The sequence below is a fragment of the Vanacampus margaritifer genome, chromosome 3 (genome assembly GCF_051991255.1).
Source record: "Vanacampus margaritifer isolate UIUO_Vmar chromosome 3, RoL_Vmar_1.0, whole genome shotgun sequence".
Classification (NCBI taxonomy): Eukaryota; Metazoa; Chordata; class Actinopteri; order Syngnathiformes; family Syngnathidae; genus Vanacampus; species Vanacampus margaritifer.
Genome location: NC_135434.1, coordinates 2,812,098 through 2,829,978, shown reverse-complemented (window position 1 = coordinate 2,829,978; position 17,881 = coordinate 2,812,098). Strand labels below are relative to the sequence as shown.

At 41.1% G+C, this 17,881-nt stretch overlaps 1 protein-coding gene across 24 annotated transcripts in view; it reads left to right on the top strand.

Annotated features, from left to right (window-relative positions):
- Positions 1-17,881, top strand: part of camk2b1 (calcium/calmodulin-dependent protein kinase (CaM kinase) II beta 1) — a 38,161-nt gene that overhangs the window by 8,616 nt on the left and 11,664 nt on the right. The window contains exons 6-17 of one of the 24 annotated variants that reach the window (XM_077560644.1): positions 1,330-1,402; positions 2,818-2,920; positions 3,808-3,891; positions 3,986-4,080; positions 5,379-5,501; positions 5,587-5,670; positions 5,990-6,032; positions 8,485-8,580; positions 12,135-12,172; positions 13,600-13,632; positions 15,673-15,738; positions 17,379-17,423. In XM_077560644.1, coding sequence (XP_077416770.1) covers positions 1,330-1,402; positions 2,818-2,920; positions 3,808-3,891; positions 3,986-4,080; positions 5,379-5,501; positions 5,587-5,670; positions 5,990-6,032; positions 8,485-8,580; positions 12,135-12,172; positions 13,600-13,632; positions 15,673-15,738; positions 17,379-17,423 — 883 coding nt within the window. The remainder of the gene's footprint in view (positions 1-1,329; positions 1,403-2,817; positions 2,921-3,807; positions 3,892-3,985; positions 4,081-5,378; positions 5,502-5,586; positions 5,671-5,989; positions 6,033-8,484; positions 8,581-12,134; positions 12,173-13,599; positions 13,633-15,672; positions 15,739-17,378; positions 17,424-17,881) is intronic. The other 23 variants (XM_077560620.1, XM_077560622.1, XM_077560619.1 and 20 more) reach the window with 23 other exon arrangements.

Below are 17,881 nucleotides of genomic sequence, written 5' to 3'. Positions count from 1 at the left end.
GCTTATAGATAGATAGCAGGACGTAAAATGATGAGGATGTGCAGGAAGATTTCAGGGTTGGTCCTCGTTAAAAAATGGAGATTGGTGCATGTTGACAAACACGCACGCGCGCACACACTCTCACATACACGTACAGCTCCCTCTCAGTCCTCCCACTCACTAGACACTCTGTGGGTGTGAATCTGCAGGCTGCGTGTCTCTGAGCGCCTGCTATTAGTCACATATTCTGCACATTACACTCGCTCAGTGCACCTTGTGCGCACGCACACACACACACACACACCTCTTCCCGTGTAGCGCTGGAAAAATAGCCTGGCACCAGTTCTCCGCATCCTCCGTGAATCACTTTCATCCGATACATAAGCGTTCCATTTAGCTTGCGCCCTCAAATAGCTTCCTCCGCCCTAATAGATGCCGTGCCTCAATGAATCACAGCGTGTTGCCCACTTGAACAACTAAGCAACCCACTACCAAATGTAACACTGCACTTCGTACCACTAAGTGGTACAGTTTGGTTCAATGTGCTCCACACTGATGAAAGAAACAAGCCACTTTTAATCATAATGACTTGAGACTTTTTTTTAATTTTTTATTTCCATGTTAAGTGAAACTGGCTTTGAGGGCTGAATTTCAAAATAAAATTCTAGAGGGCGCTGCTGAGCAAGTTTCAAACAAAAATTGTGGACTTTCTGTGTCTTTTTTTTTTGTCTTGTGTTTTTCATATATATATTTTTTAGACTTTTTTTTTGTGGGTCTACTCATAATAGACACGACAATCAAGTTTCATGGCACTCTGTGAAACTGGCTACGGGGGCTGAATTTTCCAACAACTCCCTCTCGTGTTAATGCTCCTGCACTCGGTTTCCATCAATTTGTCGGCAGACCTTCCGAAAGGACACAAGGGATTGGAATTTATGGCCCTCACCTTTACAATAATGTCAGTTCTTCCTCGAAAACGCTATCTGTGCTAGTTAGACAGACAGATATAGATAGATAGAAAGACTGACGAGATTCCATCTTTAGGTCTCAGTGTGCAGCAATCACATGCATGGCCTAGCTTTAGTTTACACCCAGTGTCACATCCACAACAGTGTGTGTTGGCCTGTGTGTGCATGCGTGTGTATATCAGTCAGCGTCTCCCACAGCTGGATTCGTCCAGGCAATTTACAGACGTATATAGTATATACATTTAGAGCACTACATCTTGTGTAACAATATGTATTGTTGTAGATGTTTTTGTTATTTTCCATAAATCATGTTATCTGTTTGTTTATACACAATGTTGATGACAAATGTCAAAGTCATGTTTTTTGTTGTTTTTGCTTCCAGCCACTGCATCCAGCAGATCCTGGAGGCTGTGCTTCATTGCCATCAAATGGGCGTCGTGCACCGAGACCTGAAGGTGAGTAACGGCGAGTCCCTGTTTTTGCGGGGAACATTCAGTTTTTGGAACGCAAAATGACTAAAGCCACAAGTTCCTCTGGCCCCTTCTTGCTGTGTTGGGCATCGGAACTTGTGGAGCGGGGTTGGGCAAACGTTTGTGCTCAAGGGCCAGTAACGTGTGAATGATGCCGTTTTATTTATTTTATTAATAAAATAGTCATTTACTCATTTAAAAATACTTTAATAAAGAAATAATAATTTACTCATTTAAAAAAAGAAACTAAGCAATCGTTTAATTATTTGTAATTAAGTACTTGTGTGTGTTTAATAATTTACTTTAATCACAACATAATTCACAAATTAATGATAAAATAATTCAGTTTACATTTTTAATGAATGAACACATTTCATTATAATAATTACCCAATTAGTTAAACAAATAAAATAAACTATTAAAATTTGCATGTATAATAGTTTAATAATAAATTAATTAACCATTTACATTTACATACTTTGGTTTAATTATAATTCTATCAAGTATTTCAAAAAATAAAACTCAATGGCTAAAATGTATTTTTGAATAGTTTACTAATGGCAGTTCACTCTTTTTCTAAAACACATTTAAAAATAATGATTAATATTAAATTAATTTAATTTAATTATATTAGACATTTTTTTAATGAAAAACCTATTAGTTAATGTCTATGTGTAATAGTTTGCTTAAATAATAAAGCTGTGCTTTACTCATTTATACATTTAATTAATAACATGCCATTTTTAATTACCCAAGTATGTAATGGAAACAAATAAGTAGTTAAAATATATATTTGTAATAGTTGGGTAGTAAAATAATTATGAACTAATTTGTCAATTTTGATGAGCTAATGAAATCTTAGTCTAATTAATTACCATAATATTGCATTATGCATTGCTAACATTAGGTGACTACTAACCAAAACAGCTGCACTTTCGTAGGTAGGTAACTGGTCTTTCTGCATCGTTCCTAAAGTAGTACCACCCACTGAATAGATACACCCCCCCCCCCCTTCCTCCCATCTGGAGTAAATAAACACCCCCCAGTGACGATTTGTGGTAAATTAGTTAAACAGAGCTCAAATGTGACTTTTGAGAGTTCCTGATTTGAGATGGTCCTATTCTTGTTGAGGGGAAAAAAGGACAGTGATGTCAAGAGAGAGAGACAATAGTGGGGCCAAGTGGGGATAGAGGCCCATTATTAGAGTCTCTTCTGACAGGGAATAATGAGACGCGCTACATTATCTGGGCCACCGAGATTGAACCTATACAGCAACGGCACACCGCGTCAGGCTGAAGGCGTAGGGAAGGTGGGGGGGGACGAAGTGAAATGTGTCATGTCTTTAAATAGCATCCATCTTTGTGCTTTGTGTCTGATGTCTTCATGTGCAAACCCTGCAGCCAGAGAACCTGCTCCTGGCCAGCAAATGCAAGAACGCGGCGGTGAAGCTGGCCGACTTTGGCCTGGCCATCGAGGTGCAGGGGGACCAGCAGGCTTGGTTCGGTAGGTCGACAAAATGGAAACGATGCCTAAGACACATAAACACATTACACAGGAGCAATAATGACACTTCATCATTTCAGTAGTGAGGCACACTTATGGGACAGTATAAACAATATGAATTGTTGCTGCATGCTTTGAATGGAGCGAAAACAGCACCATCTGGTGGACACCTTTAAACACACCATCGTCCAACATCAATAGTAAAACGGACTTTAAGTAGCAATGCACCCATGTAGGAGACAGTAAATGGGGTTAAATGTTGCTGCATGCTTTGATTGGTGAAGAAATTGTGCAATCTGATGTACAAATATAAACACACCATTGTCTAACATCAATAATGACACCATTTTTATTTAGGCAGCAAAACACCCGTGATTGTATTGTGTGCAAAATATTGCTGAATGCTTTGATTGGAAAATAAATAGCGCTAACTACTAGACAAATATAAAAACACCATTGGCTAACATCAATAGCGACACATTTTAAGAGGCAAGGCACCATTGACAAAAAGCAAAAATGTTGCTACATGCTTTGAATAGAGAAAAAACGGTGCCATCTGGTGGACAGATATAAACTCAACTTTGCTCACATTAATAGCGTCACTTGCTTATCATTTCAGTTGCAATGCACCCCTGTGGGGACACAAACGGTGTGAAATGCTGCTGCATGCTTTGAATGTGGGAATAATAGCGCCATCCGGTGGACAGATTTTAACAGTATTGACTAATCTGAAAAACAACGTACTTTTTGTTGTTGCTGCAAGGCATCCTTTTAGGTGCAGTTAAGTGTATGGAATGTTGCATGCTTTGAATGGGTGATAAGTTTAACATGACAAAAAACTGTAAATGTCGTTTCTGCAACTATTTCCTTTATGTTTTTCTCTGTAGGCTTTGCTGGCACACCAGGGTACCTATCCCCTGAGGTCCTGAGGAAGGAGGCATATGGCAAACCTGTGGACATCTGGGCCTGTGGTGAGCTAACATTAATAACGCACTCTGCTTTACATACAAGACACAACATCTTTTCACTTACAAGCTAGCGTGTATTTGTGTGCTTGCGTGCCAGGAGTGATTCTGTACATCCTGCTGGTGGGTTACCCTCCTTTCTGGGATGAAGACCAACACAAGCTGTACCAGCAGATCAAGGCCGGGGCCTACGACGTGAGAGCCCAACCTCGTCTGCTCTCTCAAATGCTTCTTCTTCTCTTACTTCCTTGGCCGTTCATTTTCTCATTTCCTCTCTCCTTGCTTCCTTAATGTTTCCTCATCTTATCTCTCTAGCTTTTGCTTTTATCTCCTCTCCTTCTTCTCTTGCCTCCTGTCGTAGGTTATAGTAGGCAAAGATCGAGGTTGGTAGGTAGATCCTATAGGTAGGTGGGTAAATAATAGGTGTGGGAATCTTTGACTGTCTCATGATTTGATTCGATTCCGATTTTTGGGTCTGCGATTCGATTCACAATCAATCTTTGATTCAGAATCGATTCCTGCTTCAATTTATAGATGTGCAAAGAATCGTCATGATCTACTCCAGTCTGACTCGCTAATGCTATGCGCGTTATTTGTGGCAATTTTGTCACTGAAAAGAACATACAGAACGCTTCAGGAATGTATACGGAGAAGCATCTTAACATTGCTCACCGGCTAATGCTCTTCCTACGCTGTAAAAAAACACCACACTGCCCCTAAGTGACCAAATTGTGTACAACATGAACAGCGCTCCCAATAAAGGCACACACAAACAAGGGCAAGACAGTATAAAATGATTTAAATAAAATCGATGTTGGGGCATTTAAAATCGACTCTGAATCGTGCTAAATGAGAATCGCGATTCTTATGAGAATTTTTTTTTTTTTTTGACACACTCCAAGTAAATAAGTATGCCGATAGGTAGCTTTGAAAGTGGATGTATAGATGGGTAAGTAGGGAGGTTGTATGTATGTAGGAAAGTAAGTGGGTTGGTAGGTTGGAAATCGGGTGGATGGGTAAATATTGTAGGTAATTTAATAGGTGGGTTGGTAGGAAGCTCAATGAAATGTCATCCCTCGCTCAAGCTTGTTGTCTTTTCCCAAATTTTCTCTCCTCCGTTTCCTCCACTTTGATGTTCTCATGTTTCCACTCACTTCCTCCGGTCTGGCTTCCTCTCCCTTCTCACTTCCCAGCTGTGCCGCCGTTTCTTTTTTTGGCCGCCGTTTACGTAACTCGGCGCTCTCATTCATATTTTAGGGGGTGGAAGCCTCCCCTCGGGCCACTTCTTTTTTTTTCTTTTCTTTTTTTTTTTTTTTTTTTACTGCGTGCCAACTACTTGAGTAGTATTATGTACAGACTTCTAACCTGAATCCAGACACAGTACTTGACATGAGATCACTTCCTCTGTGAAAAAAAAAAAAAAGGATGTAAAATGATTCACATTGTTTATTTTGATCACATTCTATAGTGACATGATTTCTGTGGCCTTTTAGTTCCCTTCTCCAGAGTGGGATACAGTAACCCCGGAGGCCAAAAACCTGATCAATCAGATGCTGACCATCAACCCGGCCAAGAGGATCACCGCCCAGGAGGCCCTCAAGCACCCGTGGGTCTGCGTAAGTGTCACATACAGCGCATCATCTTGAAGTATGCTGTAAATCAACCCTTGCCTGGTTGTAATTTTGTGCACTTGTTCTATAGCAACGCTCCACGGTGGCTTCCATGATGCACAGACAGGAGACGGTGGAGTGCCTGAAGAAGTTTAACGCCAGGAGGAAACTCAAGGTTCGGTGCACACTTAATTATTCCTCTTCGCACCATGCCACAAACAAAAGTCAACTGAGCGAGTTGGTGCATCTTGTCATTTTGAGTTTGAGTTCAATTAATTTATTAAAAAAAAAAAAAACATTTTATTTTGTTATATTTGTTTGTCACCTTTTTTTTTTTTTTTTTTTTTTACAGTTTTTAAACAATTTTTTTATTTCAATTTTTATATATTTTATTTTTATTCATATCAGTTTTTAACAATTATCATTTATCAAGTATAAATGCAGCTCTCCCTCAAGCTTTTTTTTTTTTATTAAAATGTTGTTTTCCTATCCAGGGAGCCATCCTCACCACCATGCTGGTCTCTCGGAATTTCTCTGGTAAGTCTCGTCCTGGCGCGAGCGAGTCACCACTTGCAGAGCTGCGCATGAGCTCGACTTGTACTAAGAAAGAGCAGATTACACTTTGGCTTTGAGAGGATCATGCCACCATTTTGGAGGACAATCCCACCGCTTGCCTCAATATTGTCACTCAGAACGGACAAAATGGCAAAATGTCGGCATGCTCCTCGGCAAACCAAATCCATTCACGCACGTGTGCTGTGTGTTTTTTTTTCATGTGAGCTGATATGTTTGTGCCAAACAGTTTCCGGTGACTCTTTCCCACACAGATGGGGAAAAAAATGTCGTTATTGATACGCTTTTATCGCTGTGAAATTGTGAATGAATATCACATTGACTGGGATTTTTTTCCTCCGGTAACCTTCATTTTCATTTTCGCAGCTTGCTTGAATGGCTCTGACTTCTGTCTCATATTTGTGTGGATATACAGAATCTCACAAGAAATTTAATGGGACAAATACTGAAGAAATGCCACTTCAATTTGAATTGCAGTATAACTTTTTGTGATTCATCTGTCCCAGAAAGTGTGACGAAAACCAAACCATACGAGAACCAATTCAGTATTTCCCTTAGGAAATAATATAAACCCAATGAATCCGTTCCAAACACTTATTAACAAAACAGGCATTCTATAGAGAACAACTTTTTTTCCATACAGAATTTTTTATTTTTATTTAAGACTCTTGATGTGATCTGAACAAGTCGCTATGTGTCAGTAAATTGCGAGCTTTTATTTTGAAGGTCTGACTTTTGATAGATTGTGTTACACTGAAGGTTCCACTGTAGTCACTGTACAGCTGTCAATTTAATGTCCAGACAAAATAACTAAACAAAAAGCCAATTAAGTCCAAACCACTGGAAACAAAAGTGAGTTGACCCTTCAATGAAAATGTCCAAATTGGGCCCAATTAGTATTTTTTTACGACAGGGTCTCTGGTGTGAATGGGGTAAATACATCTGTGTTAAATTTGTCGTTATTGCTGTCACACTTTCTCATACTGATTATAGGAAGTTTAATATGACACCTCATAGCGAATATAAGAAAACTGTGAGATACTGTATCTGTGATAGAAGACAAAATGGAGTTATAACATTGTTTTTTTTTTTTTTTGTAAAATGAGGATTATGGTCAACTGCCATGGTTTATAACAGCCAAGTATTCCCAAAATAAGACCCAGTAGTTGTACGGGTTTGGGTTGTTTGTGTGCTACTTCTGCCTCTCTGCCTGTCTTCTACTTCTTCTTCTTCCCTCTTGACCACATTTCTCTTTGCCTTCCTCAGGAAGTGTCTCTACATCATAATTGTCAGGTGGCTCCTCAGATTCAGAGAGAGAATGAACAATGCATTTAATGGTGACATTTTTATTCCACAAAACAGTTGGAAGCTGTCGTAATAATGTCTGATCGTTCACCCCGGCCAATGGCGAGTGCGGTTTTGCTACCATGACGACATGGCGACGCTAGGGTCTTGCCACTAGGTGGGCAAAAGATGGAAAGATGACTTTTTTCATAACATTAAAGCTTTGATTTTTCCTCTAAAAATAGGAATCTGTTAACATCACCTTATGGCTTTTAGCCACTAAGGCATTTTTTAGTGCACAAAACACCTGTTAGTTAGGTTTTATTGGTGTAGAATTATGAGAGGGTCCTTGAAAAAAATATTCTCCCCCGGACTCAAAAGTTTCGAGAACTATTTTCATACAAGCCATTAAAATGTCACTTTTCCATAAAATGTCTCCTTGAAACATTCTTTCTGGAAAAAATGACACATTTATGCAACGGCTTCCCTGAGCTCATGTTCTTTTATGAGTCACGCTTCACACAAACCTCAATTTTGAGACACAAATTCCACTTCCTTCCATGTTTCTATTAAGCGTGCCTAATATATTGGCAAGTCTCCTGGCGTCACAGAGCGAGCTTATTTTATTGCTTTTAGATTCAATAAGATCATTTCCACGCGGATGCCATGACTTATTTATTTACATGCAAAAAAAACTGACTACACAGAAATAATATCTTCTGTCTTAATTTAAAAAAAAATGAAGATGCTAAATATGAAATAATGAAATTGTCGTATTATATCAATAGCCAGCATATGTTAGAGCTGCAACTATTCTGTTAATAAATCAATCACAATCCCATCCCTTTATTGATTTATTTCAAATTGACAGTGCGAAAAATGTAAAGTACTAGATTATGTTACTGGTTTGATCCGTAACATGTCAGAAATGTCTCTCTCTCTCTCTCTCTCTCTCTGACAGTTTTGACCTGACAGATGTTGTTGTCTTGCGTGTCACTCAAACGTTGTCGCCCGCTTTGTGATTGGACGTTCAACTCTCTTTGCCCTCCCACTTCCTGTCACGTTCATTTCCTCCCTCGCCACGTAATTTTCTCTTTCCCACCTGTGTGCGTTCGTGGTCGGGTGTGGACAGTGGGCAGCAGGCAGACCACCGCTCCGGCCTCTGTGGTTCCGGTCTCGGTCACCGCGGGTACCACCGCGGGTACCGCCGCGGGGCTGGTGGAACAAGGTAGCGCACGGCGGCACGACCCGTGGGCATGCCGCCTCCTTGCCCCCCGTCCCCTTGAACTCTTTTGTCTTTCCCCCGCTCTATCTCAGCATGGGAGCTCAGAGCATGTTGGCTGACCATGTCGATCTCTGCATTTGCATCTTTGGCAGGCCTTCCATCGCGTTTACAATTTTTATACATCCATACAAAATAATGGCATACCTTTATTAACATATGAAGACGTTTCAAGTCAAAATTCCGAGCCATCAGACTTTTACTTTATATCATTTAAAAAAATATGTTATTTGATTATCATTTAATTTATATATTATTTAATTAAAATTCTTATTTTGTTTTTACTTAAACAAATGTATTTAGAATTTGATTTTTAAAAATACTTTCATATATTTTTTTTAAATTTTTACTGTTTTTTCATTGTCTAATTATTTTATTTTTATATATTCTATATGCATTTATTTTATTGAAATGTAATTTTATTGTTATGTATTTGAAAGTATATATACAGTATACTCTAATGTAATTTTATGTACACATTATTTTATTAAACATTTCTGTCTTAAATACATTTATTTATATTTATCTTACTCTGCATTTAAAAAAAATTAATGATGCATACAAAACATGATCATTGGATGCCAAGCTCCGGCCACATTAGGTGACATAGACGAGTGCGCCAGAATATAAACTCTGGAATTGACCCAAAATGGCACCTTCAAACCAAAAAGTCTGACTTCTTGTTCGATTCCTGGCATGCGAAATGTTTACCCAATTTCGTGTTGATCGGGTGAATCTTTTTTTAGTAGTACATTTTCACCAATAGATTTGTGTTGAAATAACGCGAAATTCATGCTAATCAGGTTGAATTGATATATTTTAGCCCAACTCAGCCACTTGGCTCTTAAAGTTTCAGACAACGAAAATGCGATTTCATGTGTACCGCACTAAACTGCTTTGGATGGAAGGCCAAGCTACGTGTCATCACTTGACTTCATGTGTGCTAAAACCCTCACCTTCATTATCATCATCATCATCATCATCATCACACTTGCCTCACAGCATGGCTTGCACCCATGCAGAGCGCCTCCTCTTCCTGTCCTCTATTTTCTCCTCCCTCCATCCTTTTCTAATTTATATTCTATCACCAACATCAATTTCTCACCTTCCTCTCTTCTCCCCTTCCATCATTATTCCTTCTCTCTTTTCTCTCTCTCTCTCGCCTTCCTCCGGCTTACAAAAGGATGCTGGTTTTAAGGATGGAGCTTCCTGGGAGCTGTGGGGTGAATGCTGCATGGAGTGGGGTGGTGGGGGCATGATGATGTTGGTGGTGGGGGTGGGGGGGGGGGGGTGTAAGGGGATTTGTGGTGCATGTCAGCACTGTTGAAGATGCGAGGCTGGGCTGGTTCTTACTCAGGTGACAAATAAATGATACACTACACTACTTTGTACACTACATTGTACGTCTTGACTTCCTTTTCCTATTAGTTTTACAAAACAGCCGTTAACTTTTGTCTAAATGCTCCGACGTCGTCTCCTACGTCGACGTATCTGTTTTTGAGTCAAAAAGGGGCCACCAGTGTAAACAAGATGCTTGCATATGACAGTCCAGCGCACCAAAGTGGTGACTGTGTCCTTGTTTAAACGAATCCCCGTCGGGACCCTCTACACAGCCAGCAACCCCCCCACCCCCCCCCCCCCCACCTCTCCTCTTTGAGCTCCAATCAAACATTTATAGCGGGCTGCCTCCCCCTATCAGGCTCACCGGGAGCCACCGTCTTGCATATTCACACTCGCAAATAGAATCGGCGTCGACTCAGACGTGTGGCCTAGAAAAGATTCCCCCCCCCCCCCGTCACCCCTGCGCTTTTATACACATGTGGATCCCCCCTGATCCACGCCCACCCTCGCCTCTAGTGGTGCGTATGCTGAACTGATGAGATTTTTTTGTTTTAATCTCTTCCTCCTGTCTTTTTTTTCTTGCTTCATGTGTAATTTGTGCAAAGGTAAGGAGAAATCCCCCCCAGCTCCCACCTGGGCTGCCTTTTTTTATTTTAGTTTTTTTTCCCTCCAGCTTGTGTCCTCCAGCGTTGGACTACAAGACGACACTCTTAATATTCTTCTTTCCTCTCAGGTTAAGGCAGTGATTACCAAACGCTGCGGCGTGATAATTGATCAAATTTCATTTCATTGGTCTGAAAATGGTTTTATTTACTACAAATGATGTCTCGTCGTCGTTCATCTATCGTTGCAAAATTGCCGGAGATGTATCAACAATTCTCTTTTTAGAGTGTATATTGACAGGTAGAACAATGACATGCTCTTCCACTAGATGGCAGATGATCCAATTATCCACCTCTGCTCTACCTCATAAGTCAAAGCTAAAAATTGGCCGGACTTCATCTTTCATAATTGGGTCACCCAATCACAAGGCACTGTACAGTATGTAAAAACACTAAGAAATCACATTTCTGTCCGAAAATGAGAACGGGAAGTAATAGGTAGTAATAATAGTAGTAGGTTTGTAATAATTCATAAGATAACTTTTTGGGGAAAATGAAAAACTGACTTTTTGAACTTCATTTGAATGGGATGGTAGAATCTGTCTCTGTCTGTTTCCCTCTTTCTACTCATAGATGGGAACGTCATGCAGAATTGAAGCCACTTCTTTTTTCTTTTAAAGAAAGATTTGAATAGCTTCTAGGTTGTAAATTCATGTATGTAAGAGGCAAAGAGAGAGAGAGAAATAGAGTATTACAAATAGCAGGTTTTTCTGTAACATGTTTGATTGGACTTGAAAATGCACTCAGAACCTTCAAAAAAAGAAAAAGTGAAAAGGACACAGGAAATGAGCTCATTGAAAAATGACGACCAGCGAGAGAGTTTAAGAGATCATTTTAGTTATCACTCAACAGCATGAAATCTGCTAGGCACGTATGTCATGAGTAGACCCACAAAAAGGCCCCAAGAACACAGGCTGCCTGCCATCTTGGTCTGCAGCGGGCGTTTTATGCTCATTTTCTCCATTTCCAGGGTTCTGGACAAAAATGAAGTTTCCCAACCAGAATGTTGTTAAAAAATTCAACCCCCGAAGCAAGTTCCGCTTGGCATTGTGGCAACATGAAATTTGAAAACATAGACCCACAAAAAAAGTCTCATGAACCCATGTCTGAAAAGACGCAGGAAGTCTGCCATTTTGTTTTGATGTGACAGTTTTAGCCTTATTTGGGTCGTTTCTGGGGCCCTTGAATGATTTGGAAAATTCAGCCCCATAAGCCATTTACACTTGGCAACTTGAAATTTGGTCGACATACCGACCATGAGTAGACCCTCCAAAAAGTCCAAAAAGACACAGGAAGTCTGCCAAGAGTGGCTATTTTAGGGTCATTCTATACATTTTCCAGGGGTCCTTCAAAGACAAACTCGTCTTTTTTGCTACCAAATTTGTGCACGGGCTACTCTGTGCTACAAAGTCGTTGCATGCTGTCTGTTGGGAGTCGCCACTGTTTTGATGGCGTTGGCCTGTTTGCTCAAAGCCTCTGCGTTGTTTGTCCTTGCAGCAGCCAAGACTTTGCTGAACAAGAAGGCTGACGTGAAGGTAAGGGGTCTCCACTCGATTGGACTTTTTTTCTCTCCTTTTGCTGCTTTCGACTCCTTCCTCTCGTGTTGTTTTGTCCTTTTATAGTAATCCCCCGCTATTTGACAGGCACTGGGACAAAGCCATGTCGCCAATAATGTTTCATTTCAAGATACTTCCTGGATACTACTACTATATTAACTCTTTGACTGCCAAAAACGTTAAATAACGTTTAGTAAAATCCTATGGAGGAGTGCCAAAGACGTTAAAAGACGTTTTTTCAAAACAGAGGTGAAACTAACCATTTTCTATTGTTGATTACTGAAAAACGGAATAAGGTAGAAACAAACTTTTTGTTCTGATGAAAGATGAGAGTCCAATCTTTCATTTGGTAGTATGTGTGTTTCCATAGTCCAAACACATAATTTTCTATGGACCTTGAAAGATCAGTCAAAAATGCTTAAATCGGCTGGCACCCACGGCATCCCTTTTCTCAAAACGTCTGGCAGTCAAAGAGCTACTGTACTACTTTCCGAATTACACAGGGCTATTGGGGCGGTATTTTAGGGTGTTTAAGAGAGTACAACCCCCTCCCCCCAAATACTGTTGTGGAGTTGTGTGTGTATTTGGGGGGGGGCATATGCATGTGAATAAGAATATGTGGGGGATTACTTTTATTAAAATGTCACCTTCTAAAGGGCAAAGAGCTGGGGAGGGGTTACACATAAATGTAATGCGAAAAAGTTAAATTCATGAATGACAAATATGCTGGGGATTACATCACATGCCTTGTGTGACTGTGTGTGTGTGCGTGTGTGTGTGAACGTGTGCGTTGATGTCAGCGCCCCCATTAGCATTATTAAAACGTGGCGTGGCCATCTGTCAACTTCCTCGTCTTCATCCTCTTCCTGCTCACCCCATCTTCTCTTGAACCCCCAAACCCCCAAAGACCTCCACGTGTGTGTGTGTGTGTGTGCGTGTCGAATGCGACCAGGCTTCCAGGAATAGCTGCCAGTCTGGACCCTGGAAACTCAGACACCAAAAATAGATGCAATGGTCGCCTAGCAACAGGCTCCTTTTCATGCTCCCATCCTTTTTCTTTTCTTTTCTTCCCTCGTTCTTCCAAACTTCCGGCATGAATGTTTCATGGAACTTCCCAAATTTGCTTTTTCCTGACTCCGCCTCTTCATGACTTCAACACTTTGGCTTCCATTTTGTATTGACACGTCCAACATGTTTTTTCTTCGGAGGCGGCTCAAGCGTCATTCAGCACCATTGTCTCCTTTCTTTTGGGTTGAGAAGTGCTCTCTTTTGTTCTTGCCGCCATCTCATGGTTTACTTTATATTTCCTTCCCTCCCCTGCTTTTTTCTCACTGCCATCCATCCATCGGTCAAAAAAAATCCATCCATCCATCCATCATTCCATCCATCGTTTGGGCCGAGGACAGAAACGCAAGTCCAGCTCGACCGTGCAGTATATGGTGAGCATGCTATTTATGCTGCATTTTTCCTCCCCTCTTCTTTGCTTTTGTAGCGGAAATCAAGTCTCCTTCACAAGTCATACAAAAAAGATCAAATAAACTGATGAGATGACAAATGTTAAACTGTCCTCCCTCACAGCATACAAACAGGAATATAAAACCGGAGTATACGCTGATTGCATTATGTAAATAAATTAAAAAAAAACATGAAATGAAAGCTACAAACAAACACTGATATGACCAAAATGGACGGCGTAAACCAAAATGGTCGACTTCCTCTTCAATGTCTTGAGATAAACATGCGCACCCAATTTCATGTTGGTTGGCAAAACTGGTGTCATGGGCTTGTCCATTTAAAATGCAAGCTCTGGAATATGCCCAAAATGGACGCCTCAAAAACAAAATGACCGATTGACTTTTCAATTTTGAGCACAAGCTCGCTGAGACTTTCTTGTGTGTTCCGTTCAACCATTTTCTTGTCGAGTGGTGAAACTGTTATTGATGGATGACTTTTTAACTAACTTTCCAGGCGGCGCTACTCAGGGGTCGTGTTGCAAACCGTTTAAATGAATCAATTTTTGCTGTTTTCAAGCTTGTTGAGGCCCCAAAAAAGGGGATCTAAATGTATAAACGTGACTTCAGTGAGAGTGAAGGTGATTTGATGCCAGCTTGCTTGTCTTTTGCCACGACATGCTGCTTTAATTCTTACCATCTTTTCCCTCCGTTCATCTGCCGATGCTTTGCTTGCCGCTCCCACCTCAACATCTAACGCCATTAAAATCGTTCATATTTCCTCCGTGACCACTTAAGCGTGACGACTGTTATTTAAACGTACATGTTTGGTTGTATGTGTTGTGTCCGTCTCCTTTTTTTGTCTGTGTGCGTGTTGTGATATAAATGGACGAGGGGCCATCAGGGAACGTGAAAGGTGCTCACACACTGCCGTAAAACGCACACATTGCACTTTAGTTACTTAGATTGCTTAGGCTATCCTCTCACACATCATACTGAAGTGCAGTCATATGATATACTCGCAGAATAAGATGCTCTCATTTAATATACTGAAATATATATTTTATTACTCTGTTATGTGCGTAGGCGGCAATCCTGAATTATGTCCCTGAGGGCCTCTCGTCTATGCTTCGTTGTTTCCTTTCCTTACACACACACACACACACACACAGTTTTCCTACCCTTTGTTTTTAACAATGCTCCTCTTTTACAAGAAGGCATCATCTTTTTTTAAAGCGTTCATATGCTGATGTGATTGTGATCATGTGACCGGGCCACGGCTTTCCAAGGCTTCAAAGCTGCGTTTGATGGAGGAATATTTAAGATGCATCATTGTGCGCGTGCGTGTGAAGTGGGCAAAATCGGAAGAAAACGACAGCGATGTCACATGGCAACAGCGAGCAGATGCTAACTTTAATAGCATGTAGCAGACAGCTTAATAGCTACTTTACAACATGCAGAGTATTGCTCTAAGTCTATGTTGTCTGTAACGTGTCCTGGCTTGGGCTTAGCTATTTCATTTGTTTTTTTTTTACGGTTAGGTTTACATTTTGTAGCTTCTCTTTTTATATAGCTAAGAGGAAAGCTTATGCTTGATGTATGTTTTCCAACATACGGTCACATTATTCATTTTGACTGGCTTACATGTACGTATGTATCCTTATGTCTGTATTATACTGCCCCCAGGTGGCCAAGGCATGCACACCATAAGGAACAGCACAACATCCATTGAGTTTAACTATTTTTTTGGTATTATCTACATACTATTTTTCATTATTGTATGTGCTTTAAATATATAATATAATATTCTAGAATATTTTTGGGGTAAGAACAAAAACCCTCTACATCTTTTTTTTTTGTGATGATTGCTATTAAATCTTGAGATGCAAAGTTATGCTTCCAGCGAGGTTAGCGGAGCACGTGAAAGTCTCGCACACACGGGCGCGCACACACGCACACATGCTTACGCACACACTTTCCTTGTTAACTCTTGGTGTTGTATCTCCTCCCTCTGTTCTCCTTGCACAGCCTCAAACAAACAGCAAAAACAGCATAGTCACCAGCCCCAAAGGAAACATCCCGTCACCTGCTCTGGTATTTAACCTCCTAACCAACACCTCCCTCCCGCACCTCCTTTCAGACCCCCGACGCCTTTGTGTGCGTGTGTGTGTCTGTGCCCACCCCGCCGCCGCCGCCTCTCTCGCCCGCTCTCTCGACATAGTGTGTGCGTGTTGTTTTTCCGCCCTTTGTCCCACTGTTTGTGCGTTATATTATTTGTCTGGCCCCACACTCAGCAGGTGTAGTTGTTTACCACACACACTCACAAATGCGCAAGCACGAACGCGGCAGGGGTGGATTTGTGAGTTGTTAGAGATGTCGCCCTGTTGAAAAATGTTTGCATTTTACGGGTCCCCAACACGGCAACCCAAAATGCCGCACTTACATTGTGTGAAACTTTAACACTAAACGACTGTAATCAATCAATCAAATCCAATTCTATTAAAATACAAGAAAGTAATTTGACTTTGTTTATTTTCATAGCAATTGAACACAAGTATGAAGCACACTATGCACTTTGGAAAAGTGAGCAAAAATTAGCACCATGACACCAGTTAGACAGATTGACACGAAATTGTCTGTATGCGTCGTATCGTAACACGACACACCAACAAGTCTCAGGGACCAATGAAGGAAATTGAAAAGGTAGGCGGCCATTTTGCTTTGAACTGGCCCATTTGCACAAATTCTAGGGCTCATACTTTGGTGAACGCCAACCAGGGGCTTCACTCCCAAACGAGGAAGCAGGTATCCGAGATTTTTTGGGCTACATCGTGTTATGTGCGCAAAGGTTGGGGTCAATCACTTTTTGTTGTTGTTGTCGAAAAAAGGTGTTCAAGGAACCTGGAAACGTTTGGAAATAAAAATAGCCCCAACACTATTTTTCTCGATTGTGTTGACATGTCTATCATAAATGGATGGATTAAAAAGTGAAACTGAAACCAAACAGGAAGTCAGCCATTTTAATTTGAAGTGGATATTTTCACTGTATTTCAGGGCTCATACATTTGGCTCAAATCTCATTTCCAGATTCCAGGGCACTTTTTTTTTTACCCATGTTACGGAAAAGCGGATTCCAGGCTGGGAACGAGCAGCATGCTCAAGTTACTTGCGGTATAAATGTATTTCTCTGTTCATATATGCAGGTCAAGAGCCAGGCTTGGTCTGTAAACAGTAACAGCTGAGAGTTAGCTTCCTTGCTGATGATGTCAGCAGTCATGTGACCTATCCCAGATTCCTGCAGACTAAACATAGCGATCCGCTCTGATGATTGTATGATTGTATTACGCCTCTTGCCATATGAGCGTGCGCATACCTGCACATGCATGTAGCGTGTTGTGCTGGTGAGTCAGTATGACATGAGACTATCATTGTTGTGGGAGGTCAATCAAGATCCTTTCTGGAAAGTCCTGTAATATTTGTTGCATTCATTTTGCCTTTTTTTTTTTTACCCTAAAATTGGTTAATTTGAGCGTGTGAGTGTGTGCGTGCAGTTTTCCGCCGATCACTGACAGATTCTTCTCCTCCACTAACATCATTTTCTCTCTTCTACTTCCTGGTTTCCTTGTTTATTTACTCCACACTTTTTTTTTTTTCATTTTTCTCACATCTTCCATTTTCTTCTATCTCCCCCACTCCCTCCCTCACCTTCCTCCTTGCCTCTCTCGCCCCTCCAGGAGCCTCAGACCACAGTCATCCATAACCCAGTGGACGGCACTAAGGTACACCCCACATGAAACCCCCCACGCCTCCGCCCCCTCCCCCAGCCAGATTCCTGACCACACTTTGTCTTGTTTGTTTTCTTCGGTTTCCTCTCTGTTCCTTTCTTTCCATCCTGCATTCATCTGTGGACTGTGCTTTACTCATTTGTGTGTGTGTGTGCGTGTGTGATTAAGTCAATATGGTTGGGTGTCAGTGACTCCTGCTTTTCAATTTGTGCAGCTGTATTAGTTTTCCTTGCGCGCACACACAAAAGAAGAATGAACAGACTGAGTTCTCATATTTCTCCAACGCTGACTTCTTCCCTGGTGACAATTTGAAAAGTGACAAAGCTCTGCGTGGCAAGCTTAGTCGTGTGTTAATTAAGGTGGAAAGTCAACAGCGCTGTAGGATGACCCTACCCGCCCCCGCTTGCCATTACACCGCGTGTGTGCGTGTATGCGTATTCATGTCCCGCATG